Source organism: Macaca fascicularis, chromosome 9 (assembly GCF_037993035.2).
Source record: "Macaca fascicularis isolate 582-1 chromosome 9, T2T-MFA8v1.1".
NCBI classification, from domain to species: domain Eukaryota; kingdom Metazoa; phylum Chordata; class Mammalia; order Primates; family Cercopithecidae; genus Macaca; species Macaca fascicularis.
This window is the reverse complement of record NC_088383.1, coordinates 123,249,718-123,275,227: the sequence shown is the minus strand read 5'-3', so window position 1 is coordinate 123,275,227 and position 25,510 is coordinate 123,249,718. Positions and strand designations below refer to the sequence as shown.

Sequence of the window (25,510 nt, the reverse complement as noted above, 5' to 3'; positions counted from 1 at the left end):
ATTGGGCAAAGCAGCGGGAACTTTTATCTAACAGAAGCACATCAGTGTTTTAACAACTTTTTACATGAGGAAATATTCCATTTAACAGATTAGACAACATACATTGCCAGTAAAAGCAAAAAAAAAAAAAAAAAAAAAAAAAAAAAAGTGTCTTAAGTATTTGCTATGAGTTGGTGAGAAACATCTTAGGTTTCATAGCCTGAGAGTTAAATCATGAAAAAATTCAAACTTTGGGGTTGGCAATAAAGTCAGCCGGCCCATAATTCTGCATATGTGTGGTTTAGGAGAATTTGAGATTATTTTATATGCTTCAGGAAAAATATATACTTTTTTTTTTTAACCTTAAACTGATAACTGTATTTGGGTTTCAGAAACAGTAAATTCTATCTACAACAACAACAATCTAACTAGCTACAGATTTCTAACTGTGTGGACACAGCAGTGGAGGGAACATAAAGTTCCTTCTCCAGCTAGAGTGGTCCAGAGGTCAGACTCTGTGCCCAAAGGCCAAAAGAAAAGTAATCCAATTAAGGACGGAGAGAAAGAAATTGATGACCTCTGAGTCAACAGGAAAAGAGAGGGTAACAAACATGAAAGCAAAGGACATTATGTGGAAGAGGCAGAGGACAGAGAATGCAGGGAATATTGCAAAATATTTCAAATGGACAGAAAATAAAACTCATATCCACTAACTACTTATTTTTTCTTTTTTTAAAGACAAAATCTGTCGCCCAGGCTGGAGTGCAGTGGCGCTATCATAGCTCACTGTAACCTTCAACTCCTGGCCTCAAGGGATCCTCCCACCTCAGCCTCCCAAAGTGCTGGGTGTGAGCCACCACACCTGGCCCTTCCTTCAGTATCTTTAAGGAATAAAAAGTTACACATATAGTAGAAAGCCCCTATGTATTCCTTGCCAGTATTCTCATAGATTTGGTATGAATTTTCTATGTAATACTTATTTGGTGGGAGGAACTTAGAGGAAAATAAAAACCACCAACCTAATAGGAGAATGGCAGGCAGCCAAAAACAGAGGCATAGAAGGTCATTACAGAGAAAGAGGACAAAAAAAGGTTCCCATAAACAAAAAAAACAGGTGCTGTACTTTCTATCCTAAAGCTAGCCTTTGCTGTTTCCTGTCTCATAAGGGTTTACCTCCAAGAGAGGCTGTTTCTGAAAAAGAAAAAAATCAACTATCATTATGCCTTATACAAAAACTCAATTGCTATGGCTTTTAATTTCAAACACAAGCAAACCAAATATTCACTTTTAACTGAAATTATGCATTTGTCAGACCTGTCAGTTAAGAAAATTAACCCACAATAACATAGCATAATATATGCTAAGTATAGCCGTTTATACTCTCCTTCACAAATATAACATACAGTTGTTCACGCTCTCCTTATAAATAAAAGGTATCTGACACTAACTTGTGTTGAAACATCACTTGAGCAACAGATTACAGAGGATTTTATGTTCTTATCACCACCGCACTTCTGTTTTAGCAATTTTACAATTAAATTAACAAATTAACAACTAAATCTCTCCAGAGAGATGATGAAAAACATGTGTTTGTCTTTTACTTATTTTTTTTTACACAGGGTCTCACTCTGTTGCCCAAGCTGGAGTGCAGTGGCACCATCTTGGCTCACTGCAACCTTTGGCTCCCGGGTTCAAGCAATTCTCCTGCCTCAGCCTCCCCAGTAGCTGGGACTACAGGTGTGTGCCCTTGCCTGGCTAATTCTATATTTTTTTTGGTAGAGATGAAGTTTCACCATATGGGCCAGGCTGGTCTCAAACTCCTGGGCCTCATGCGATCTGCCCACCTCAGCCTCCCAAAGTGCTGGGATTACAGGCCTGAGCCACCATGCCTGGCCAAAATACATATTTACACCCATTCTACACCAAATAATTTAAAGGAGTAAATATTCAGCTCTATTTTCACCACAATGAAGTAATGCTTAAGCAACCTTGTACATCGTTTTTTTCCCAATAATATAACCCTCTAGTTTCATGCCCTGTGGAACTGATCTGATCTGATCTAAAAGGATACTGTACATATAGCAGCTAAGGGAAGTTGAGAGAATTGTTTTGAGTCGTAAGACCTAGTTTCACAGCCTGTGTGTGATTTTGGACAGTCTTGTAACCCTCTCTGAGCCTCAGCTTCCTTAACTGTAAAATGGGTCCTACTTTCTTTTCAAGGGTATTGTGAAGATTAAGTATGTGAATAGATGTAAAAGTGCTTTGTAAATATGCACTACCCAAACACAAGGTATTACACTGTATTCAAATGTAAATAAAATATCTATGTATTCCCACAGTAAGGAAAAATCCAGTTCAACTACTATGCTTTATATCAAATTAATTTGAAAGCTACTAAGCCCTATCCAAAACCTATGGAGAAACAATGAAATTTCACTTTAAGTTGTATGTGTAAGCACTTTCAATATCCTTAGGAAAAAGGCCTATTACACACATAAGAAGAACATACAGGGCAACCAACTTGGTTAAAAATATAGCGACTTTGTGGCCGGGCACAGTGGCTCATGCCTGTAATCCCAGCAATCTGGGAGGCCAAGGCGGGCGGATCACGAAGTCAGGAGATCGAGACCATCCTGGCTAACACCATGAAACCCCGTCTCTACTTTTCTACTAAAAATACAAAAAAATTAGCTGGGTATGGTGGTGGGCACCTGTAGTCCCAGCTACTAAGGAGGCTGAGGCAGGAGAATGGCGTGAACCGCGGAGGCAGAGGTTGCAGTGAGCTGAGATTGCACCACTGCACTCTCAGCCTGCGCAACAGAGCAAGACTTCATCCAAAAAAAAGAAAAAAGAAAAAAAAAATATATATACACACACACATACATATATATATACACACATACATATATATATATATATAAAATGACTTGGTACTAGGACTAAATTCCAGAAATCCATGTCATTGCATGTTCCTTAATCTATGAAATTAAAATCACCATTAAGTTTAAGATTAGCCAGGCGTGGCAGCATGCACCTGTAGTCCTAGCTACTCGGGAGACTGAGGTGGGAGAATGGCATGAACCTGGGAGGCAGGGGTTGCAGTGAGCCGAGATCACGCCATTGCACTCCAGCCTGGGTGACAGAGCAAGACTCCATCTCTAAAAAAAAAAAAAAAAAAAAAAAAAGATTAAAAGATTTTAAGCTCAAACACACAAAACAGTATCAAGACAATGTATTAGAAAGGATTGAAAGTTGTAATAACCCAAAATGTGTAAAAGGAAACTTAAGAATCAAGATAGTTGATCTTGTATTAATTACATTTAGCTTATAATTCAGTTGACCTTTCTTAAAAAACAAAGAAATCGTCTATTATCACTTGAAAGATACGTTTTAACACAGTTGGCAGTTGGTTCCTGAGAGTCACTACACCCATAAAAGATTCATGAAGAGTAATACAGCCACCTCTCGAACTATTTCCAGTCTAACATAAACTTGTTAACCAACAAAAGTTCCTTTGTTTTTGGCTGGAACTATAACAACTCAACGTGGTAAGGAGGACAACTTTATTCTGAGATTAGAAGTTGCTTTTTGTTGTGGTTTTTTTTTTTTTTTTTTTTTTTTTTTTTGAGACAAAGTCTTACTCTGTCGCCCAGCCTGGAGTATAGTAGCATAGTCTTGGCTCACTGCAACCTCCACCTCCTGGATTGAAATGATTCTCCTGTCTCAGCCTCCCAAGTAGCTAGGATAACAGGTGTGTACCACCACGCCCAGCTAATTTTGTATTTTAAGTAGAGACAGTGTTTTGCCATGTTGGCCAGGCTGGCTTTGAACTCCTGGGCTCAGGTGATCTGCCTGCCTCAGCCTCCCAAAGTGCTGGGATTACAGGCGTAAGCCACCACCCCCAGCCCTGATCACAAGTTCTAACTGGCTCTTAACCAAAAATGTATTTCTGAGAGCCATCTTGCAACGAAGGATGCCAGACATTTAAAAAAAAAGGGGGTGGAGGGGAAGGAACACTGGTTTAAAACTCACCAGTATGTTCTCCAGACACTAGAATCACCACAGCCAAAAGCAGGGAGTATGTTTTGTTTTGAAATGAAAAATACCCTCAGTGCAGCCCACTCTCTGTTCCTGGCCCTTCAGATACCCCTCACAAAAAGTGCTAAACATATTTACAGCAATGTGCACAAGTGAGAGCTGAGTTAATTTCAAATCTAGACAAAAGATCTGAGGCTAAGCTTTATGTCACAACAAGTTTTACAAGTCCCTCCATGTATCAGTAACATAGGCATTCTTAAAATCGAACAACAGTAAGGAAAGGCTATCACAACTGGAATACCCCTGGGGGTTCAGTTCTGTTAGCAGTGCAAAGGAAAACGATCAGATAAACCTACAAAAACAGCAGAAGCATTACGACCAAACCTCACGTCATTAAATCACAAAAGTACAGCCTTACAATAGGTTTCACTTCGTGAGCTCTATCCTGACAATATGCCTGAAGATGTCCTATTGGTGATCATAAAAGAGGCGAAAACATACAATTTAACTTACTTAACTTTTTAACAGTTTTTTCATTTCAATAAATTTATTTTGATTTGTTGAATTGTTTAAGAGGAAGAGAAGAATATGTTCATGTTTTTCAACCTGTGGGTGAAAAAGAAACCGTATGATTTAATTTCTAAAAACGTTAAGAGTATAATTTCACTTAAAGGAAATGTTACCTACTTGTTTCTGTAGCTCTGTGCAGCAGCACTTCATCCTATACATCTTTTCTAAAAGCACAAGAAAAATAAGCCATTAGGTAACATACAACGTAAAGAAGAAACTTGAGAGTCTAAACATACAGATAGCTCTCCCCCTTGTGCATGGGTTCCGACTACAGAGACCTGGATGGATTTGGCCCCATTTGGGCTCTGAGACAATCTACTACCGTGGTCTGAATTTGACTACATTAACAACCCATGTCTCCAAGGTTTCGGCTGTCTATCATCTCTCTTTTTGGTTGAGGCCAGGTCTGTTAAACATACATCTTATGAAGCACCAAGAAGATGGAATCTCAAAACTACGACTTCTCCTTTTGATCAGGATAAAAGTAAATTGGAAATAAGGACATGCAGAATGCCTGGCATTTTCAAAGCCCTTTGTGTCAATTCCCACAGCAGTGCTGACAAGTCTGATCTAAGGACTATCTGGACTCAGAGGACTGCCTCCATGAAGGCGGCCCTCCCCAGCAGCCATGGGAATCAGAATCCCACCACTGGATTTGTGGAGGAGGAGGAGACAGTATGGCAAGGGGAGTGAGAAAAGGTCAAGTCAACTAAATTGATTCTCTCTTATTCCTCACACTTAACATCTGTTATTAATAACACTTGAAAAGAATACCTCTATTCAAAGCACTCTGCCCTTGAGGTGTGATGTTTTTTGCCAGACCAAACGTCACCAGCTTATCAGCTACATCGACAGTCCCATTCTCAGAACATTTCTCAACTGACACTGTATGGACATTCTTTGTAATTCCTTTCACAGAAAGCATTACATTCTGATTCAACATGAAATTTTTTAGCAGCATTATTATTAATTGAGAAGAGCTTCCATTCAATTCCATTAACCCTGGAAAAAATGGATATTACAGTCTTTTAGTCCCTTTTAAAAAGATATAATTTGGATAAATTATCTAAGAATAATAAGCAAAAGGCTTACTGGACTTCAGCTGGATTTAGGTATGCTTTGATGTACTACTGCTGTTGCATTACAAAAGGCAAATTTATTCAATACATATTTACTGATCACCTAACAAGGCATCAAGCACTCATCTTGGACTAGTGGGCATGAAACAGACACATCTGTCCCTCATATATTCCAACAGGAGAAACACACAACAAAGATAATTTTCCAACTCTGAGTCAAAACCTAAGAGGACCATGAAGCAACTGGAATGGTATTATCTGCAAGTCCTCTGCATAAGGACATCAGGAGCGACACTAAAAAGCTACTTTAAGTATTTTTGTTCACTTTATTCAAATTTCAACTAAGGAGCTGAATATATGATTTATTATGCATAAGGTAGCCAAAAATGGTGTCATCTGAATGCCTTTAGTCCCTAAAGAGAGATGTGACAAAGCAGAAAGACCCCAAATGAGAGGTCAGACACCCTGGTTCACAGACACCAGACACCCTGGTTCACATCCTGGCCCTGCCACTTACTAGCTCAGCAACTGGGGCAAACCGAATCTCTGAACCCTGGCCCTCTGAAACTAATCTATAAAACAAAGACTCACTGAGTATAGTTTTTGTGAGAATTCAATAAAGAATATGAAACTGATTTGAAAACTCTTAATATTTAAAAACATTAAGGCACTTACTGGAAATACCCATTTGATTCAGACTTAGAGCTAGGAAACACAAAGAGGAAAAAAAACAAAACCCAGACACCTAAATTGGAAAGTGACTTAGCTGTCTACCTTCAAGTGAACATCTAATAATTTGGAAAGGAAGCGCCAGGTGGCTAGAGGTGATTGGTTGCACTCTGCAAAGAGGCACGGTTTCAATGTTTCCGTAGTCTGCATACAGCACTTCCACATCAGTGTCTGATGTCCCCAGAACAACTGCACGATACCAAAAATCATCACCTGAAAATAGAATGAAATCTCAGGTAAGAATTTACAGTCAGTGACTCCTCCTACTTTAAGATGGTTATCCATAGTTATATTTATGTCACTTAAAAATCCATGCCAAAATTTCTGGTTAGACTTCAAACTAAATATAAGCATTTACCTCTACACTCCTATGTAAAATGTAATAGAATATTTTTTCTTTCTTTTTGAGACAGGGTCTGGCTCTGTAGCCCAGGCTGGAGTGCAGTGACACAATCTTGGCTCACTGTAACCTCCACCTCCCAGGCTCAAGCAATCCTCTCACCTCAGCTTCTCGAGTAGCTGGGACTACAGGTATACATCACCATGCCCAGCTAATTTTTTATTCTTGGTAGAGATAGAGTCTTGCCATGCTGCCCAGGCTGGTCTTGAACTCCTGAACTCAAGTTATCCTACTGCCTCAGCCTCCCAAAGTGTTCGGATTACAGGCGTGAGCCACTGGGCCCAATCCCTAACAGGATTTTTTTTTTTTTTAATGTGTAAAACCACAAGAATAGAGAACAAGAGAAAAGACCACAGAATATTGGAAGCTGGAAAGCAGATGTCTGAATGAAAATGATTTAATAGAGCCATGGTAGCTCAACCAAAGTTGGCAATGGGGAAGCCAAAAAGCATCCCAGCTCGCGTCACAAATCCCCAGTCCCTAAAGTCTCAACGACTGGTGCTACTCATTCAACATTAGGAGTTAAGATGGAGTTGGAAATGACTGGCCAAGGAAGCAGAGTTACTTGCAAAGACATCTGAACAGGCTTTGGTTCATACACTTATTTACATATAACACCTACTTTTAAGTTGCTAAAGAGAATGGTGAGCTTTATGTTCCCATGTTTTAATAATGCTTCTACTTGAGGGCAGAAGACTGGAGGTTTCCTCTCCGGAGACAATGAACACAGTGGCCATGGACTGGAGAGCATGAGGCAGAGCAGACCAGGGGGAGTTTAACACCAGCGGGCAAGCTGTGCACTCCAGGCAGGAGGCAACCAGCCCATGTGACAGCCCATCAAGATGGCGACACTGGGAGTCTGCAGTGAAATGGCTGAGCCAGATCACCCACAGTGAAGGCCACCAGTGGATAAGCCCCTGCCCACTCTCAAAGCAACTTCCCAGTAACTTCTCAGTGCCCCATCTTAAATACAGGAACAGCACAGGATCACCAGAGATTTGCAGAAAGCTTCTAACATCAGAGGAGACCAAAACAAAATAGGACCTTAGGGAAACCAAGGCAAAGGAGGAACATGACAATGAACATTAGAAGACTGACAGTAATATCCTTGGAGAAATACATTCCACGCTTGAAAGAACAGGGTAGTATTAAAACACATACACATGAAAAACCAAAAAAAAAAAAAAAAGCTATTGAAATTTAAAATGTGATAGAAATGAAAACCTAAATTTAAAAAGTTGGAAGGTGAAATTGAGGAAATCTCTTTAAAAACAAAAAAGATGAGAGAAGAGGACATTTAGCAGAAGAGTTCAAATTAAGCATTAGAAGACTTGGAGCTCCTAACAGAACAGAAAACAAAAGGAACTAAAAGCATTAATTCAGGAAAGTTTCTCAAACTGAAGCTCATGAATTTCTAGACTTAAGGGGTCCACCCACTGAGTGCCCAGCAAAATAGTAGAAAAAGAAACACCATACTAAGGTCACATCATAAATTTCACAACAGGTGAAGAGAACACTAACTGTTCCAGAAAGGGGGAAAAAACATACGAAGTTTGTGGAATCCAGAATAACACTGATCTTTTGACCAGAAACACCAACAGCTAAAACACAATAAAAGCAGTGCCTTCAAAGTTGTAAGGGAAAAACCATTTCCAATCTAGAATTCTATATCCAGGCAACCTATCGATTAATGATTAGGCTAAAGACTTTTTCAAACATAGGAGGTAACAGAAAATGTCTTATATGCACCTTTTCTCAGCTTCTGGAGGACAGGATCCGCCCAAATACTAGAGTAAATCAAAAGGGAAGCCGAGGATCCAAAAAACAAAGTGGGAGGAGGGAGGAAGAAATCTAGCTAACATGGTGTGGGGGGCAGAAGCACCATCCAGGAAATAAGGGGGTCAGGGCTGAAACGATCTCAGCATGGTGAGGAAAAACCCAGGATAACAGCTCAGGTCTGGAGGACAAGCAGCCTGTGCAGAAGCAGACTGGAAGGCTGAAGATGCCTCCAATATGGTAATAGTTGATAAAGTACATGTTGTGTTCTTTGCAGGAATTTGCACTAATGCAGAGCACTAGAAATAATTAGTGAAAGTCTATAGAACACTAACAACAAAAGTGGCAAACGAGAATGTAACTGTAATACACTGCACAGCTCAGCTGTGAACAGTGCTCATGCAGTCCTAATGCAGTAAGGCAGAATACTTACAGAACCAAAAATTATGATTTATCCTGGGAAGAAAGGGAAAGTGTAGATCCAGTTCTCATACAAAAGAAAAACAAAACTATGCGTGATATCTGCAAGACCATGAAATTTGAAGGTCCCCAACTTGTGCACCCTGAACAAAAGCAATTTGATGCCCATCTAACCACAAAAATGCCTTTGTGAGAGGTTTGGGATACAGATGGGGGTTCTGAAACGCCATTGGAGCCCAAGATTGAGGAAGGCTCTTTGAGAAGGCAGGCCCATGCCCCAGTGGCAGACTTTCAAGACCCTGTTCCTAGCTACTGACTGGAAGCAGCCCTGTCCCCAACTGATCTCAGCTCTTGCCCCATGTGGCTGCCATCCTGCCACCAGCCACCTCTGCCCAGGGACTGGCAGGAGCCATACTTATCCATGACCCCCAGTAACAGGCCTGCCAATTGGACCTGAGTGCAGACCATGAAGCAGCACTGTAACCTGGCTCCGCTCCACTTAACCTTGATCCCAGAAGCAAATCCAAGTGTTATTTATATTAGCATAGGAAATTTATTAAAAAGAGATATTAAAACAGAGAATGCTCAAAGTATGCCCTCATCAATGAGCCTGACTCCCTGAAGCATTTCATCCTTCTTTTAGTACATTCACATATGGAACCCTATGAATTCTTTGCAACCCCTCCATAAATAAGTGTAACGTGACTGATCCATTAGAAGTGTGGTTATCTCGAGCTGGTTATCTGTAAGTACTGACAGATTTGTAGAAATCTACCTATATCCTTGCCTAAAAATAATCTATATAGAATCGAAAAGCTGAATGACCAATATATGAATTAAATCCACATGACTGCCTTCCTTAATTTCTCTCCCTAAACCAAATGAAATAAGCAGCTAAAATACCAAAATCTACATAGTATCATGTAAAAGAAAACAGACTAAATACCTTTCCTCTAATATTTTCCCTAAAACAACCTTACTTGTGTATTTGGCACAGCATGCATCTCCAATTCTTGGTCTATAGGGTGGTCGACTTTTCGGAGCATTGCAGTATTCTAATAATTCAGCTGTCAATATGCACAGCTTTTCCTGATTTTCTAAAATATACAAAAGCAATCTTTTGTGAAGAAAATTTCAAATGCTACTATTAACAGTATACAAAAGAATGGCAAGTCTAATCAAAAAACCCTTTGTGTATTAAAATATGCATACTGAAAATATACACACGTATATAAAATATACATTATATTTGAAAATAAATATACCCACTATTGGTTGCCATTTGCAGAAGGTACGCAATCAATACTGGGAAGGGGCAGGGAGGAAGCCTCCGGTGGATCAATTGCTTGATCAGGGTGGTTATACTGGTTTGTTCACTCTGTGAAAACTTACTAAGTTGTATTTTTACGATTGTTTAGTGTACTTTTCACAGTGAGTGCTATACTTAATAAAACTATCCTCAATAGCATTTCCAATTCATCATACCACATGTTGTCAGAATCAACCCTAAGCTCCTGCTTTTTGGTACACAGAATAAAGATCATTTTGTAGTATTAGAGATAAATTTAAGAGCAGTTATTGGCATTACCACAGTTCTAACTTTGAAAATTTGAAACAAAAGGTTCATTTTTTTCAGCTTTAAAAGTGCCTGCAAATTATTCTAAAAAGCACTCAACTTGCATCTTCAGATACTACAAGGATAAAGTCATATACATTTAAGGGATTCCTTAATTGTAACTTTCACGAAAGAACAAAAGAAAATTAAAAATAAATTTTTATGTGCTACTTTTCTTCAAGATTCGTTCTAGTATGAAACATTTCTCTAAGTCTCTAAGGTGTAGTAAAGCTATGATTACGAATGGATTACAAAGTCTTTCGATATATCTAAAGCACTAAATATGATTCAATATAGAGAACGTGTTTTTAAACAAGAAATTATACAGTAATTAAGGACACTTTTGTTATAAAAAGCTGTAGACCAGGCCACTGGGCAGGCAGGTGCTGACTGTGGTAGGGCTTCCCTTCAAGTTCCCACTTGTGTTTCGTAACTAAATTGGCCTTAAGTGTTATGATCAGTTCTTCCTTAAAACAGTGAGCCTCTTCTCCCCTTCATTTCCTAAGGAATTCAAGACCGGCACTTCCATTTTACAGTTTAAAAGACGAGCGTAAATATTTCTCAAATTTTGGTTTCTTACCTGGCATCCCGTTTGGTAGAGCATAAAACAAGTTTGGGCTTATGATTTCTAATACATTTGCTTGCACAGTTTTATTAACTGGCAATTCTATCGTCTTCCATTGCTCAGCTGAAGCAGTAGCTGGAAGCATACAAAACACAGGTCTCACACATGGAATAAAAAAAAAAAAATGTACTGTTGTTTTCCTCAGTAACATATTTAATTCAATCATTTGTTCATCAATTGATTATCAACATTTCCAAATCCCCAAAATAAAAATCTGTATTTTCACAAAACAATCTATTCCATTTGAGGGATTGTGTGGGCAGTACAAAAAAGTTCAGTCTACAATGAAATCCTTGAACTATTACACTCCTGTAGTGTATTTCTCTATATTTCCATCTCTGTCAAATACTTAATTCTTACAATTTACTCAAGCTTCTAAGGGAGATTATCTCTGTATAATATATGTTTATCTGATAATTACATTGAAATGAATGTTTGTTCAATAAAATAATTATCTTTCAATAATATAATTAATATTAACCTACTAATCTATGTCCGTAAAGCCTATTTCTACAGGAAAATTGTCATTTATGACGGAATAATTTTCAGTCTCTGAGAGCAAAGAATAACAAATTTAAACAAATAAAATGGTTTTAAAACGTTACCTTGAAGTCCCTGTATATGAACTTGAAGTTCATGTTTATTAACAAGTCTGTCATCTGGTAAGTCTTTATGTGGTGAAGCAGATTTTAAAACCAGATGTTCATCAATCAGAACATCACTGATTATTCTGGGATAACGAGTGGAAAGATCAGTGAGTTCAACTCCTGTCCCATTTTCAGTGACTTCAACCACTCTGGCTTGCAATTTTACCCCAGCAACACACATCTGGAATCTTGTTATGGCTTCTTCAGACCAATGTTTGTTTCTAGACTGTATATCTGGAAAATAAGGACAGCAGTAAAAAGAATCCTATGCACAAGCTTCAGTTTTGCTTTAGTAGTATCCGTACCCAGGACCAGGTCTTTGCCAAGTTTACTTTCAGGTCAGCAAACCTGAGTATCTTCAATATTCAATTACACACCTACATCTTGCATGCCTGACTTACGGATAATGCATTTACTAATACACTCTAGGGTTTTAGGAGGCTCAGGATCTTTCCTTACTTTCTCTGCTAACGTATCTTTACCTGGCATTTTCCAATAGAAAAAGGAGTACTGTTTTAGAATTCACCATCATGTTCTGAGTTAACCATTATGCTGGTAGAAGATGTCAGCTGATATACTGCCACTTTTGTGGACAGTTTTCTAGTAACATCAAAATGTTTTTCATTATGTAAGCAAAAATTATTTTTCTTGGATAACTTTGGCTTACACCCTTGTTTTCTTAGCAGCGATTTTCAAACATGAACACGTATCTCAATCATCCAGAGGCCTTGTTAAAACACAGACTGTGGGGCCCTACCCAGAGTTTCTAATTTTTGTAGGTCTGATCTAGGGTGGGGGCTGAGAATCTGCAGTTATTAACAAGTTCCCATGTTGATGTTGCTAGTTTGGAGGCCATAATTTAAGCAGCGCTGGAATAAAATATGGTAATTAAGAACAATAATCTGGGCCAGGCACAGTGACTCATGCCTGTAATCCCAGCACTTTGGGAGGTGGAGGCAGGCGGATCACCTGAGGTCAGGATTTCAAGACCAGCCTGACCAACATGGAGAAACCCCGTCTCTACTAAAAATACAAAAAATTAGTCGGGCGTGGTGGCACATGCCTGTAATCTCAGCTACTCAGGAGGCTGATGACGTAGGAGAACCGCTTGAACCCGGGAGGCAGAGGTTGCAGTGAGCCAAGATTGTGCCATTGCACTCCAGCCTGGGTAACAAGAGTGAAACCCTATCACAAAAAAAAAAAAAGAAAAAAAGAAAAAAAACCCCAATAATCTGAAACATATTGTAAAATAAATAGAAACAGATTAGCAGAAGAAATAAATCCATCTGTGCTGCCTGACTTTACCACTGTTCACATTTTGGAATCCAACCACCCATACTTTTTATGTGCAGATGTCCAAAATACACACATGCACATATACACATATTCTCTCATATATTCTATTATAAAGTTTTTATAATAACTGCTACTATAGGTATAATGCCAAGCACTGTTAAGTGCTTTATATTTTTCTCTTAACAACTCATTGAGGAAGGTAGGAATAACTTCCAGATAAGGAAACAGAAGCACAGCAAGTTTAAATAATTTGTCTAAACATCTCATAGACAGCAAGCAGCGGTTGGCTCTGAAGTCTGTTGTCTTCATCACAACACTCTTTTATAACCTGTTTTCTTCACTTAAATCATGAACAATTCTTATCAATAACACATATTTAACATCATCCATAATGACTGTGCAATAGAGAGTTAAACAGGCAGAACTTTGGGTGCCAGACCCTGTCCTAAGCCTTCATTTAATCCTCCCAACAACCCTATGAAATAAGTACTATCATTATTCATTTTATGGATCATTTACCCAATCCGCTATTATTGACTATTTATGTTATTCTGTCATTATTAACAGCAGTGTAATCATTATTTTTGTAACTTACTCTGTGCAATTCCTGGATTTCTCCGGGAAAAATTACTAGGAGGAAAATTACTAAATCAGAAGGTATGAACACTAGAGGTTCTTAAGGAATCCTGCCAATGCCTTCCAGAGGATCAAGGAGTTTTTATTCCCATGGTCAGGAAAGCAGCTGCTTCCCTACTCTGACAACACTGGACGTTTTGGCCAATATGGTAAATAAATTTCTAAGTTTTACAATAATATGAAGCAGGATCTTCTAACTCACACAAAATGTTAACATTGTAGATATTAACACTTACATTATATGCCGCAAGTATTAGAAAGTAGTTGAGAAAGTTTCTTATGGTATACCATACCTGCTAACCGGCACCGTATCCCCTGAAAGGGGAGGTTTAAAAGTGTTGATGATATCATTCGGAGTTCATCTGCAGTAACTTCTTCGATGTTTCCATAATCCACAAAATGTACTTTAACATTTCCATTTGGTAAGATTTCCTTGACTAAAGCACGATACCAATTACCATCACCTAGGTTTAACACACAGTTTGTGACATGGAACATTTCCTTTCTATTGGCACTTGAAATACTTATCTTGAAAAAAAGCCACCCTTTGTCTAAAAGCAGGTAATAAATTTGCTTACTTCCCCAAATCATGCCTTTCATTTTTCAAAATTCCAAAATCTCTAAAATGAAAGAATTCTCAAAATCTATTTTTAGACTATCGCCAAAATGTGTAGTACCATACTTTTACATTTGATATGAATTAAAGATTTCATTCACAACCTATCCAATAAACAGAATGTGAAGGTGAAGGTAAGACTTGAATATACTTGTCAGTTTTGGAGATGCGTAATACTCTTAGCACTAATGGCTCAGATTATTTTACTTGTTATGTGGTAAAATAAGTACTAAATAGTAAAAAAATTATTGTAATGAAGATGTCTCAAATAGATTTCCAAAATACTCTAAACACTTAGAGTGACAGGAAACACCCTGCAGTGAACAACTCTTCCATGAGCTAACTTATTTTAATATTACCAGAAATTCTGGAAAGAAAAGCATTAAAATAATGTTTAATGAAGTTTAGGCAACAAAGCATCACTTGGAGATTCCTTGTTACAAAGAGAAGGAAAAACACATGACATCGTAAGCATTCATTTAGTCTTGGCCATGAAAAACATTTGCTTAAACATTAAGAAAATGTGCACTAAAAATAAGAGTTGAATGTTAAGAAATGTAAGGTTCTAAAAGTCAAGATTACATCAACTACAACTTACCGGCAAAAAAAGCACAACAAGGTTGTCCTATCTCTGCCTTGAAACCATTAGGTAACTTCTGCTGGCAATGTTCTGCTAATGACTTGTTCAAATCATTCAGTTTCTTTAAATCTGAAAATAAAATACATATAGGATTAAAAAATTAAGAACATATTAAAAAATAAACAACATAGATTTTCCTTTAAAGTCAGAAAACGTCTTGATCATAAAAATCACAGGTACCGCCCCGAACTACTATTAAGTCTACCCAATGCTTTTCCTTATTAAAAAACCATTGGGCAAATAAGTTACTTAGTTAATACTCTCAATAAACCCAACACCAACGATTTACTGAGCAAAAAGAAACAATTAGAGCATGATCATCAGTACACTCAAGCATTAACTTTGCAGAGAGATAAGAAAACAGCATACAAGCCCATACAGACGCTACATAAAAGCTGTCCTGAAAGTGACTATAATCACTAAATGGATGGCACAGGTAACGTGTAAGAAATCAGAGCTCATGAGCTCTGCATGCTGGAGGTTTCATAAAGAAATTCGAAGTACACCACATTTGCAGGAGAGGGTATTTCCAGAAGGAAGACATGGCTGTGAGACAAAGGACAGAATTATGAAATTAGGCAACCAAAAGTGGGCAGCAGGCTAGCGAAGCACAGAAGTGGAAAAGTGGCCACTGGAGAGCGACATTGGAGCTGTCCCTGCAAAATGCAGACCACGGAGAGCTTCTGAATGCAGAAGGGATCTGAATCACTTAGTAGTAGTAAAAGAAAAGCAAATGCCTTTTAAGTATGTAACAAAGGCTCACTTACTAAAATGGAAAACAAATTCTAATGTTTCAGAAGTTTCGCCTTTCAGATTAGCCTAAATACAGTTTAAGGACACGCGATAGACAATGATACACTGCTGCTGGGGGATTGTTTGCCTGGCCTCTGAAGAACACTAGCTCTCAAAAGCACAAACACACATATTCCTTTGACCTAATACTCTAGTTACAGTTTCAGCAACTTGTCCCAGGGATCTACTCCTAAAGTAAAAATCACAGTACAAGGATTTGTTTTAGTAATAAAAGCTTGGAAACCACTAATTCTGTACTTATCCACACTTACTAGTGTGTATTTATCCACACTAAGTAGTATTTATCCACACTTAGGTTAAATCTCACAACTATGGGGTGAGACAGGACCCTATCTCTAGTTTAATGTCCTTATTATCTAGTTTAATGTCCTTATTTAACAAAGAAAAACCAAGATTTGGAAAAGTTAAGATCAATGATGCTCACCAGAATGGCTCAAACAAAAAAGAAAACACACAATGTTTGTGAGGATATGGAGCAACTAGATGTTAACTTAGGTTAATTAAATTAGGATAAACCGACTCAGTGGAGTATCATGTAGCCATGAAAAAGAAGAGAGACTAAACAGCAATGTGGTATCACAGAGTGGCTCCTGAACAGAAAAAGGACACTAGTGGAAAATCTAGCAAAAACCAAATAAAGTTTGGAGTTCAGTTAATAGCAATATACCACTGTTGGTCTCTTCGTTGCAACAAATGTGCCATGATCACATGCTAACTACAGGAGAAGCTGGGTGAGGGACATACAGGAACTCTATGTACCATCTTTGTGATTTTCTGTAAACCTAAAATTATTCCAAAATAAAAACTTATTTAAAAAGAGACTAAACAGTATGTGACCTGATATCCAAAATGTAGTGGAAGAAAAAATGCAAAACTTACCATTTTATACTATTTATAGATATAGAAAAGGATTATATGTACTCATAAAAGCATATGTATAGAGTATCTCTGAAAAAAATATTTGGAAAATTGAGAAGAGGAACCACGAAACTTACTTTCCACTATATACACTTTTGTAACTTTTGAAACATGTTTTCATGTTTCCTTCTTCATCTTTAGAATTTTTAGATTATGTTTGTATAATCACCTATAAAAATAGGTGCCAAAAATACAAAAGAAAAAAAAAAATACTTGGGTGTGGTGGCACGCTCCTATGGTCCCAGCTACTCAGGAGGCTGAGGCAGGAGAATTACTTGAACCTGGGAGGCGGAGGTTGCAGTGAGCCGAGATTGCGCCACTGCACTCAGGCCTGAGCAACACAGCGAGACTCCATCTCAAAAAAAAAAAGAAAGAAGAAGTAATGATGGGAGGGGATAGGAGGGAAACTTCTGAGATACTGGTAATGTTTTATTGCTTGACTTAGAGGCTGGTTATATAAGTGTGTGGAGATTGTGATAATTCATTATGTTGTACTCCTATATACACATGTATCTATATGTTACATTAATACTTCAATACAAGTTAAATTTGTTTTTTTTGTTTGTTTGTTTTCCAGAGACAGGGTCTAGCTCTGCTGCCCAGGCTGGAGTGCACTGGTATGATCAAGGCTCACTGCACCCTTGAGTTCTTGGCCTCGCCATCCTCTTGCCTCAGCCTCCCAGTGTTGGGATTATAGGAGTGAGCCACTATACTAGGCCGAATTAATTTCTGTAAATGAATTTAGGAGATACTGTATGACATGTAAACTGGTTTAAATATAAAGAGGCATTGTTGAAAACAGAAATAGTGGCTTAAAAGAGAACAAAAGCTAACTACGTATAACCAAATCTTTCTTGGAAATACAAATACCCACTTGGCCCTGCTTGGAAAGAGGTACTTTTATCACTCAGTAACAAACTCCTGTGAAGTTATTATCTATGCCAATGTATTTGTAAAAAGAAACAAATGACAAGGGTCAACTTACCATCCTCTTTAAGCACATGGCAATAAAATTCTCCAGGACTATATATCACACAGACCACAACATCTACTGTTTGGTCAACAGCAAGCTCAACCCATGTCCACTCCAATGGATCTACTTTTCCTTCCACACCCAAGGGAACTGTGAAAATAATTAAACATTAAATGGACATAGTGGAGGAAGGTTGTAGCAAGGTTGGGGTGGCTGAGGAATTCGCTTTTGAAGAACTGAATTTCCACTGACTTTTTAAGTGACTTTATAGGAAAACTAACCTTAAAGTCAGTCTTACAATTAATTATCTAAGTGATTTCAGATTTACATTTCTGATCATCAGCTGCTGACAACCTATAAAACTCACCATAAAATTTTATTTTTCAAACATTCTTACAGGTACTTAGATGAATGCTTGATTTAAAAAGATGAAAGGCTTTCAACATAAATTCTTTTTATAAGTACAAAAAACTATTTATAGAACCGTCTGAACTCCAGAACAGGCATTATCCAGTAAACATCTGACTTACCACTGTCTTCTTTCACGTCACTGGGTTTATCTGTCACCATCCTCTGTTCTCCCACAGCAAAGCCTGCATCTATGAGAACTCTGCTAACACTGACATGAGGCGTCTCGGATTTATCAATAAGCTCCACCAGGGAACTGTTTTCCAACTTGTCCACCACTTTCACTGTGATTATTTTGTTCTGCACAAGTTTTTTCATGAGACAAATAGCTTCTGGAGTCCAAATTCCTAATGATGGCTTTACTCCTAACAAAGAATTTTGAATGAATGTTACAATTATTCTTAAAGCACTTAGAAATTTAGCTCCTAACTTCCCCACGTTAAACTTAAGAAACCTATGGCAAACACTGGAAAGGAAACGTGTCACTTAAGAGGAACATAAAAATGAATACATAATTAACAAAGAAAAGGCCTGCTGGTGTGCAATGGCTCATTCCAGCACTCCGGGAGGCCGAGGCAGATTTGAGACCAGCCTGTGCAACATGGCCAGACTCACATCTCTACCAAGAAAAAAAAAGAAAAAGAAAAAGCTTGTAAAAAGCTTCTATAATATGTAAAACAAAAACCACGTTAATTCCATTGATATACAATGTCCAGAAACACAAATCTACAGAGCCAGAAATTAGATTAGTTATTACCTGCAGAGCAAGGACTAACTATAAATAGGCACGAGAGACCATACCGGGCTGATGGAAATGTTCTAAATCAGATTATGGTGATGTCTGTACAACTCAGTAAATTTACTGAGAATTACTGAATTGTATAGTTAACATCTAAAGTGAACACTATAGTAGGTACGTAAATTATAGCCCAATAAAATAAAGCCACAAACAAAAGTACGAAACCATCTCTGAAGAAGTACTGGTCCCTCATAAACATACGAAACACTGGTGGCACTTACAACTCGACCCTGAAAGGGCACTTACAAATCAGCAATCCAGGAGTTATGCTTCAGTCAGTTTATGAAATGCAAGGGCCAAGTAACTTACAAAAAAAATGTTTAGCCTCACTAGTAATAAGGTGAATTGAAATGATTTCACCTTTAGCTTATCAAAATTGGCCAGGATGAAATAATATGGAAGCATCCCTTTGATGCACCAATGTGTACGAGAACGGACTCTCTCATACTTTTTTGCTGGGTATGTAAACTAGGTCAACCCTTTCTGGAAGAAAATGTACAACGTGTATTACAAACATGAAAAGAAGGAGACTGACTGACTTGTTCCACTTGTGGGAATGTAGCCTAAGGAAGTATTTTGGGATATAACTACATTTTGCAACATAGCCTAAGGAAAAGATCTTGGATATGCTGCAGATGTAATAATAATACCCTTCTGAGATAGGATATTCTTTCTAAATTATGGTATGTTTGAATGAAGCCAACTGACTGACATGGAACGAAATCTCTGATCCTAGTGGGATAAATGACATATACAGTAACTTTTAAGCATCTGATCATGTTGTTTTGAGAGCCAGCTTTTCCCTATTTCATTTCTCTCTTCATGTTTTCATGTTTCTTCATCTTAAGAATTTTTAAAGAATATGGAGGCTATAAAAATTTCATACCTGCTAGCACACACTTTATAGCTTGCATTGGCAATTCCAACAACTTTGGGATTATGGGACAAAGTCTCATCAAACTAAGGATTTCAAAGTTTCCATAATCTACATATCCGACCAGTACAGATTCTTCAGAAGCGTAAGCCAGAACGGAGGCACGGTACCACTGATCATCCTCTGCAAAAAGGAGAGACTCAATCTCAAATGATTTTTCCACTGCAGATGTAAACAAAAACCTTTCCTCCTCAAATTAGAGATGGTCATTTATAGATTTTTCTTTGATAGATATCAAGCTTATAGAACAGTATGTTTACTAATTTTGCTTATCAGAAGCCTTCAACTCCTAAAACGTAACCTTTATTAATAGCTTACTACAGTAATTATGTCTTATGCTGTCATTATTAGTTTATATGTCTTGTCTCTCCAGTAGTTAGCTCATTAGGACAGAGAACATAACCTGATCATGTGAATCACAAGGTCTCAATACATGAAGCATTCAATAGCAAGACTAGTTTTTGTTTTGTTTTGTTTTGTTTTTTTTGAGACGGAGTCTCGCTCTGTAGCCCAGGCTGGAGTGCAGTGGCTGGATCTCAGCTCACTGCAAGCTCCGCCTCCTGGGTTCACGCCATTCTCCGGCCTCAGCCTCCCGAGTAGCTGGGACTACAGGCGCTGCCACCTCGCCCGGCTATTTTTTGTATTTCTTAGTAGAGACGGGGTTTCACTGTGTTAGCCAGGATGGTCTCGATCTCCTGACCTCGTGATCCGCCCATCTCGGCCTCCCAAAGTGCTGGGATTACAGGCTTAAGCCACGGCGCCCGGCAGCAAGACTAGTTTTAAAACACCTGGCAAACATGGGTCAACCAGACTCCACTAACCAAGTAATGAGTTTACTGAAGGATTACTGCATCTCCCCTTCCATGAGGCCACTGGGCCTCTCTTTGGCAGAGAGTAACAGAACCTGGTAATCACAAGGCAGGCCATGTGCCATCCAAAGGCTGCACCATGACAGCTCCACACTTCCAGGCCCTCTTGCTATTTCAATAAAACCGGTGAAGATATGAACCTGGGAGGTTCCACATCCACCTATTAGCTTAAACAGAATTATCTTCACCAGTCCCCAAAAACCAAAAGGCTGACAAAATAACCCAAAATACCTCCTTTATATCTCCACCTCCTTGACACACACAGGCCCTCTGCCCTTACCCAGGTCAGACCACACTCCTTTCAACCAGTTTAATTTGATCTATTTAAAAACATGATTGGTTCACTGTAATATTCAAACTTTAAGTCCAGCCATCAGTGCAAACCAAAGACTCTCTGTTTCAACAGTTTTTACTCAATTGTAAGTAAAAAATAAATAAAAATGAATTTTAAAAATCAGTAATACTCTTTCCTTACCTGAGAACTGAGCACAACATATATCACCAATGGCTGGATAAAAATCAGAGCGTGGAGGCAACTGACCACAGTACTTGCTAAGCGATGCCTGAAGTTCAGCAAGCTTTCCTGAAGATAAAGATGACATTTAAAAAAAAAACACGCATCTATACATTATTTCTACGTGTCATCTCTCGAAGTACTTTAGCTTGATAGAGCAAATCAAGAAAATTGACTTACGGCCACTTTGCAGTTGCTGACAAAAGAAGTCTTCCGGTGTTTGAATGTGGGCGACCACACCACAAAACTTATCACCCACATTCAAAGTCAACACTTTCGGGATCAGGTCACTTTTGTCTACGACAATTTTGTTTTCAGTTGTCATTTTTCCAACATCTTCAGGATCACCTTATCAGAAGAAAACGGAAAAGTAAGGCATTTTGTTTTCATCCAAAGTAAAAAAAAAAAAAAAAAAAAAAAAAAATTATGCATGCTTTAATCATTTTAAAAAGAGTACGACCACGACTGCAAGGTTCCTGGAAGATGGCAGTCTGAGAGGTCATAGTGGTTCTTCTTCCCAATAATAAATGTTTATAAGGGCAGTCTTCAATGTCACCAAAAGCTAGACTGGTCCAAGATAGAAAATCAGCGACTTATAAAAGACAAGTTCAGATCTAATTAAAATGCTCTATAATACACTCTTTATAGTCCCTAAAAGAGTTCAAGAAAATGCAATTTGGAATAGATACCCTCTCATTATACTCAAGTAGAAACACATCAGATTACATTAGGACCTACTACTCACTCTAAGTGAAAATGATAAACCCCATAGGGAACAATTTATTAGGATAAAATTGTTAGAAATTTAAAATGCATTCAACAGTTCAAAAAAGATACAAGCAACGTAAGTAACAAGTCAAGAGAAAAATAATTAGGGCTAACCTAAGAGTTTAAGAAGGAAAGGCTTCAAAAGCACAATGAAAAATAACTCAGAAGAGAAAACTCACAGAAATGAAAAAAGTATATGGTTTATAAAATTTCAACTATTCAAGCAATATATTTTTAGCATCAAGATTTAGAGACATTACGACAACAAATCAGAATCCTAGAAGACAAAAACCACTACTGCTTTAAGGAACTAAAGGATAAGATACCATTCACATAAAACTAAGGCTGACTTCATTGTTTTAAACACAGAAATATGAGAAAATAATTATCTAGATTATAGACTTATTAAAGGAAATGGTTCTCACCATTAACCTATAGGTTGACTCTGAAGACCAAGGGGAGGCTGGGATACACCACAAAAAGTGGAGGGAATTTGCTATCTAGGAATGACCTCTCAGAATGTATTACAATGGATTCTTGATGTTAGAAATCCCACTGAAATGGATCATTGGCTCTAAACAGTAGCCAAAGTAAATTTAATGATCTCAAGTGTAAAAGGTAAGAGATAGGCTCAAATTAAAAACCATTTCTTTTTTTTTTTTTTTTTTTTTTTTTGAGACGGAGTCTCGCTCTGTCGCCCAGGCTGGAGTGCAGTGGCGCGATCTCGGCTCACTGCAAGCTCCGCCTCCCGGGTTCACGTCATTCTCCTGCCTCAGCCTCCCGAGTAGCTGGGACTACAGGCGCCCACAACCGCGCCCGGCTAATTTTTTGTATTTTTAGTAGAGACGGGGTTTCACCGTGGTCTCGATCTCCTGACCTTGTGATCCGCCCGCCTCGGCCTCCCAAAGTGCTGGGATTACAGGCGTGAGCCACCGCGCCCGGCCTAAAAACCATTTCTTAAAATGTTTCCAAAAGAAATCACAACATAAATAAGGGAGAAGACAAGAGAAAAACTTAATAGCAAGGAAAATGAACAATTGTCCTGTTGTTTCACAGCACAGTATGCATAATGGTGAAAAGAGCACTAAACTAGAGTAAGGGGGCAAGATTCTGGTTCTCCATCTCTGGGCTTAAGGTAACCCACTGGACCAGTCAGCTTCTGTTTCTTCATGTGTACATAGGTGGAGTGGGAGATCTGGACAGTTCGTTTCAGCTGCATGAGTCCATCATAAGATCCTCCATGAGTTATTGTTTAAGAGACAGAGTCTTGCTATGTTGCCCAGGCTGGTGTGTGATGGCTATTAACAGATACAATCATAGCACACTGGGGGCCTCAAACTCCTGGTCTCCAAGCCCTCCTCCCACCTCGGCCTCCTGAGTAGCTGGAACTAGAGAAGAGACCCACTGTGTCAGCTTTTAAAAATTGTATCTGGCCAGGCATGGCTCACGCCTGTAATCCCAACACTTTGGGAGGCCGAGGTGGGCAGATCATGAGGTCAGGAGATGGAGACTACGCTGTCCAACATGGTGAAACATCGTCTCTACTAAAAATACTAAAAATTTAGCTGGGCATGGTGGCGCACACCTCCCACCTACTAGTCCCAGCGACTCGGGAGGCTGAAGCAGGAGTATCACTTGAACCCAGGAGGCAGAGGGTGCACCAGCACTGCACTCCAGCCTGGTGACAGAGCAAGACTCCGTCTCAAAAAAAAAAAAAAAAAAATTGTATCTTAAGCATCTAATGTATGTCAGATGCCGTACTCAGCAATGGGGAGAAGTAGTTAAGTAAAAGGTCACAGTCTTTGCATCTAGATATTCTAAATCTTGTAGGAGACAGATGATGTTCAATCAGGAGCTACAGTGTGACAAATATCACAAGAGGGTGCAAAATCATAATGCCAGGCTGACTGCAGCTGGGCTTAGGATCACAGTAGGAGGAGAGAGGACAAAAGCATGGTGATGTCGCTGGCTCCGTACGCTGACATTAGAGACAAGTTGTAATGGCTTTCAGCCAGGCTAGGCCAAAAAGGGGCAGGACAGGAGGACTGATTTAATTCTGTGGCAGAGGCACAGCTAAATTTTTAAGAAGGTGGTTTAATGGGAACTCTTAATATCCCATATCTCATCTTTTCTGACTTCCAAATCTGATTCTCCCATACCCACCAACATTACTTGAATCCAAAAAGCTGAATACAGAGGTGTCTCAAGCCTTCATTCTCTATGTTGGCTTCAGAATCGTGTCCAACCCCTTTAACATAGCTCCTGCGACCTTTAATGATCAGCTCTAGCTTACCTCTCAACCTATACTTTCCCCATCCTACATACACCTCTTCAACAGTGGCCAAATCTAGCCGTACTTATTTTTCAGTTTCTCAGGCCTGATCATGCTTTTTCCCATCTCTAGGCCTTAACACATGTTCCTTTTCGTGCAACATACTCCCCACCCGCAGCACCTGGTTATTTCCTGCTCCGTGTGGCATCACTTCCAGATGGCTTCATTCCAAGTCTTAGGTACCCTCCCACCTGCTTCCGTTGCACCCTGCACTTTCTCTATCACACCTAATTTCTCTATCCCACATAATTTCTTCTGCTTGTCTGTACTGGTCTTAGCCTTCATGAAGGTACCTTCATAGTGCCTTAGTGAAGAAGATATTGCTCAGTGGATTTCTTGTTGCCTCCATTGGACACCTTCATAGCATCTGATATTACTGATGACTCCCCCTCCTGGAAGCATTTACCCTCTGTTGCTCTGGCAAGGTTCTTCCCATTCTGTCCCCACCTTTCCCATTACAGCTCCTCACTCCACGTTGCAGGTGGCCCCAGCTTCCTCTTCCTCATTATTCTTCCTCACTCTATTGCACCAGAACTTACGGTTTCAACCATGACTACCTCAAGACCACTAACTCTTCTAGTTTCCTCCACCAAATGACAAGGAACTGAAAGCTTTTCATCAGAGCTGTTCCACCAAGATTTGTGTCTCAGGCATATCACATAGGCAAGTACTCTAAGAATAGAGATAGGGAGGATAAACTATGACATCAGAAAATTATTTCAATTGTCCATGAATGATGAGGATTCCTGAGCTAAGAAAATGGTAGTGGAGAAATAAAAAAAGACATATACAAGGGATACTTGGGAAGAAGAATCAATAAAGACTTGGCAACCAATCAGATAGGGCAAAGGATGGGAGGTAAGGAGGAGGCAGATTTAAGGATGATTCAAGTGTGCTCATGTGATAGGATGTGGCCAACCATGGCACTGTCAATCTAGCAATCACCTCTGAATGAATGAGCAAGAGGCAATGAATTATATCTACTCCTAAAGCAATCAGTACAGGAGCAAAGTAAAGGATCAAAAAGACAATACTAACACAGGTGACTAGGCAATGAGGAAATAAAACACTAAAAGCAGAATTTCTTGGTTCTCTTGTTAATCTAAATAAACCACA

At 38.8% G+C, this 25,510-nt stretch overlaps 1 protein-coding gene across 2 annotated transcripts in view; it reads right to left on the bottom strand.

Moving 5' to 3' along the window:
• Positions 1 to 971: 971 nt before the first annotated feature.
• TDRD1 (tudor domain containing 1) overlaps positions 972 to 25,510 on the bottom strand; it is a 52,327-nt gene continuing 27,788 nt past the window's right edge. The window contains exons 12-25 of one of the 2 annotated variants that reach the window (XM_074002773.1): positions 21,475 to 21,642; positions 21,256 to 21,363; positions 19,864 to 20,034; positions 18,301 to 18,543; positions 17,783 to 17,920; positions 15,025 to 15,135; positions 14,104 to 14,274; positions 11,837 to 12,112; positions 11,187 to 11,306; positions 9,972 to 10,088; positions 6,441 to 6,608; positions 5,362 to 5,589; positions 4,705 to 4,751; positions 972 to 1,170 (exon numbers count right to left, since the gene is read on the bottom strand). In XM_074002773.1, the coding sequence (XP_073858874.1) occupies positions 1,117 to 1,170; positions 4,705 to 4,751; positions 5,362 to 5,589; positions 6,441 to 6,608; positions 9,972 to 10,088; positions 11,187 to 11,306; positions 11,837 to 12,112; positions 14,104 to 14,274; positions 15,025 to 15,135; positions 17,783 to 17,920; positions 18,301 to 18,543; positions 19,864 to 20,034; positions 21,256 to 21,363; positions 21,475 to 21,642 (2,120 nt within the window). In that variant the 3' untranslated portion in view covers positions 972 to 1,116. Of the gene's footprint in view, positions 1,171 to 3,555; positions 4,624 to 4,704; positions 4,752 to 5,361; positions 5,590 to 6,440; positions 6,609 to 9,971; positions 10,089 to 11,186; positions 11,307 to 11,836; positions 12,113 to 14,103; positions 14,275 to 15,024; positions 15,136 to 17,782; positions 17,921 to 18,300; positions 18,544 to 19,863; positions 20,035 to 21,255; positions 21,364 to 21,474; positions 21,643 to 25,510 lie in introns of those variants that run through there. The other variant, XM_015456715.4, reaches the window with a different exon arrangement.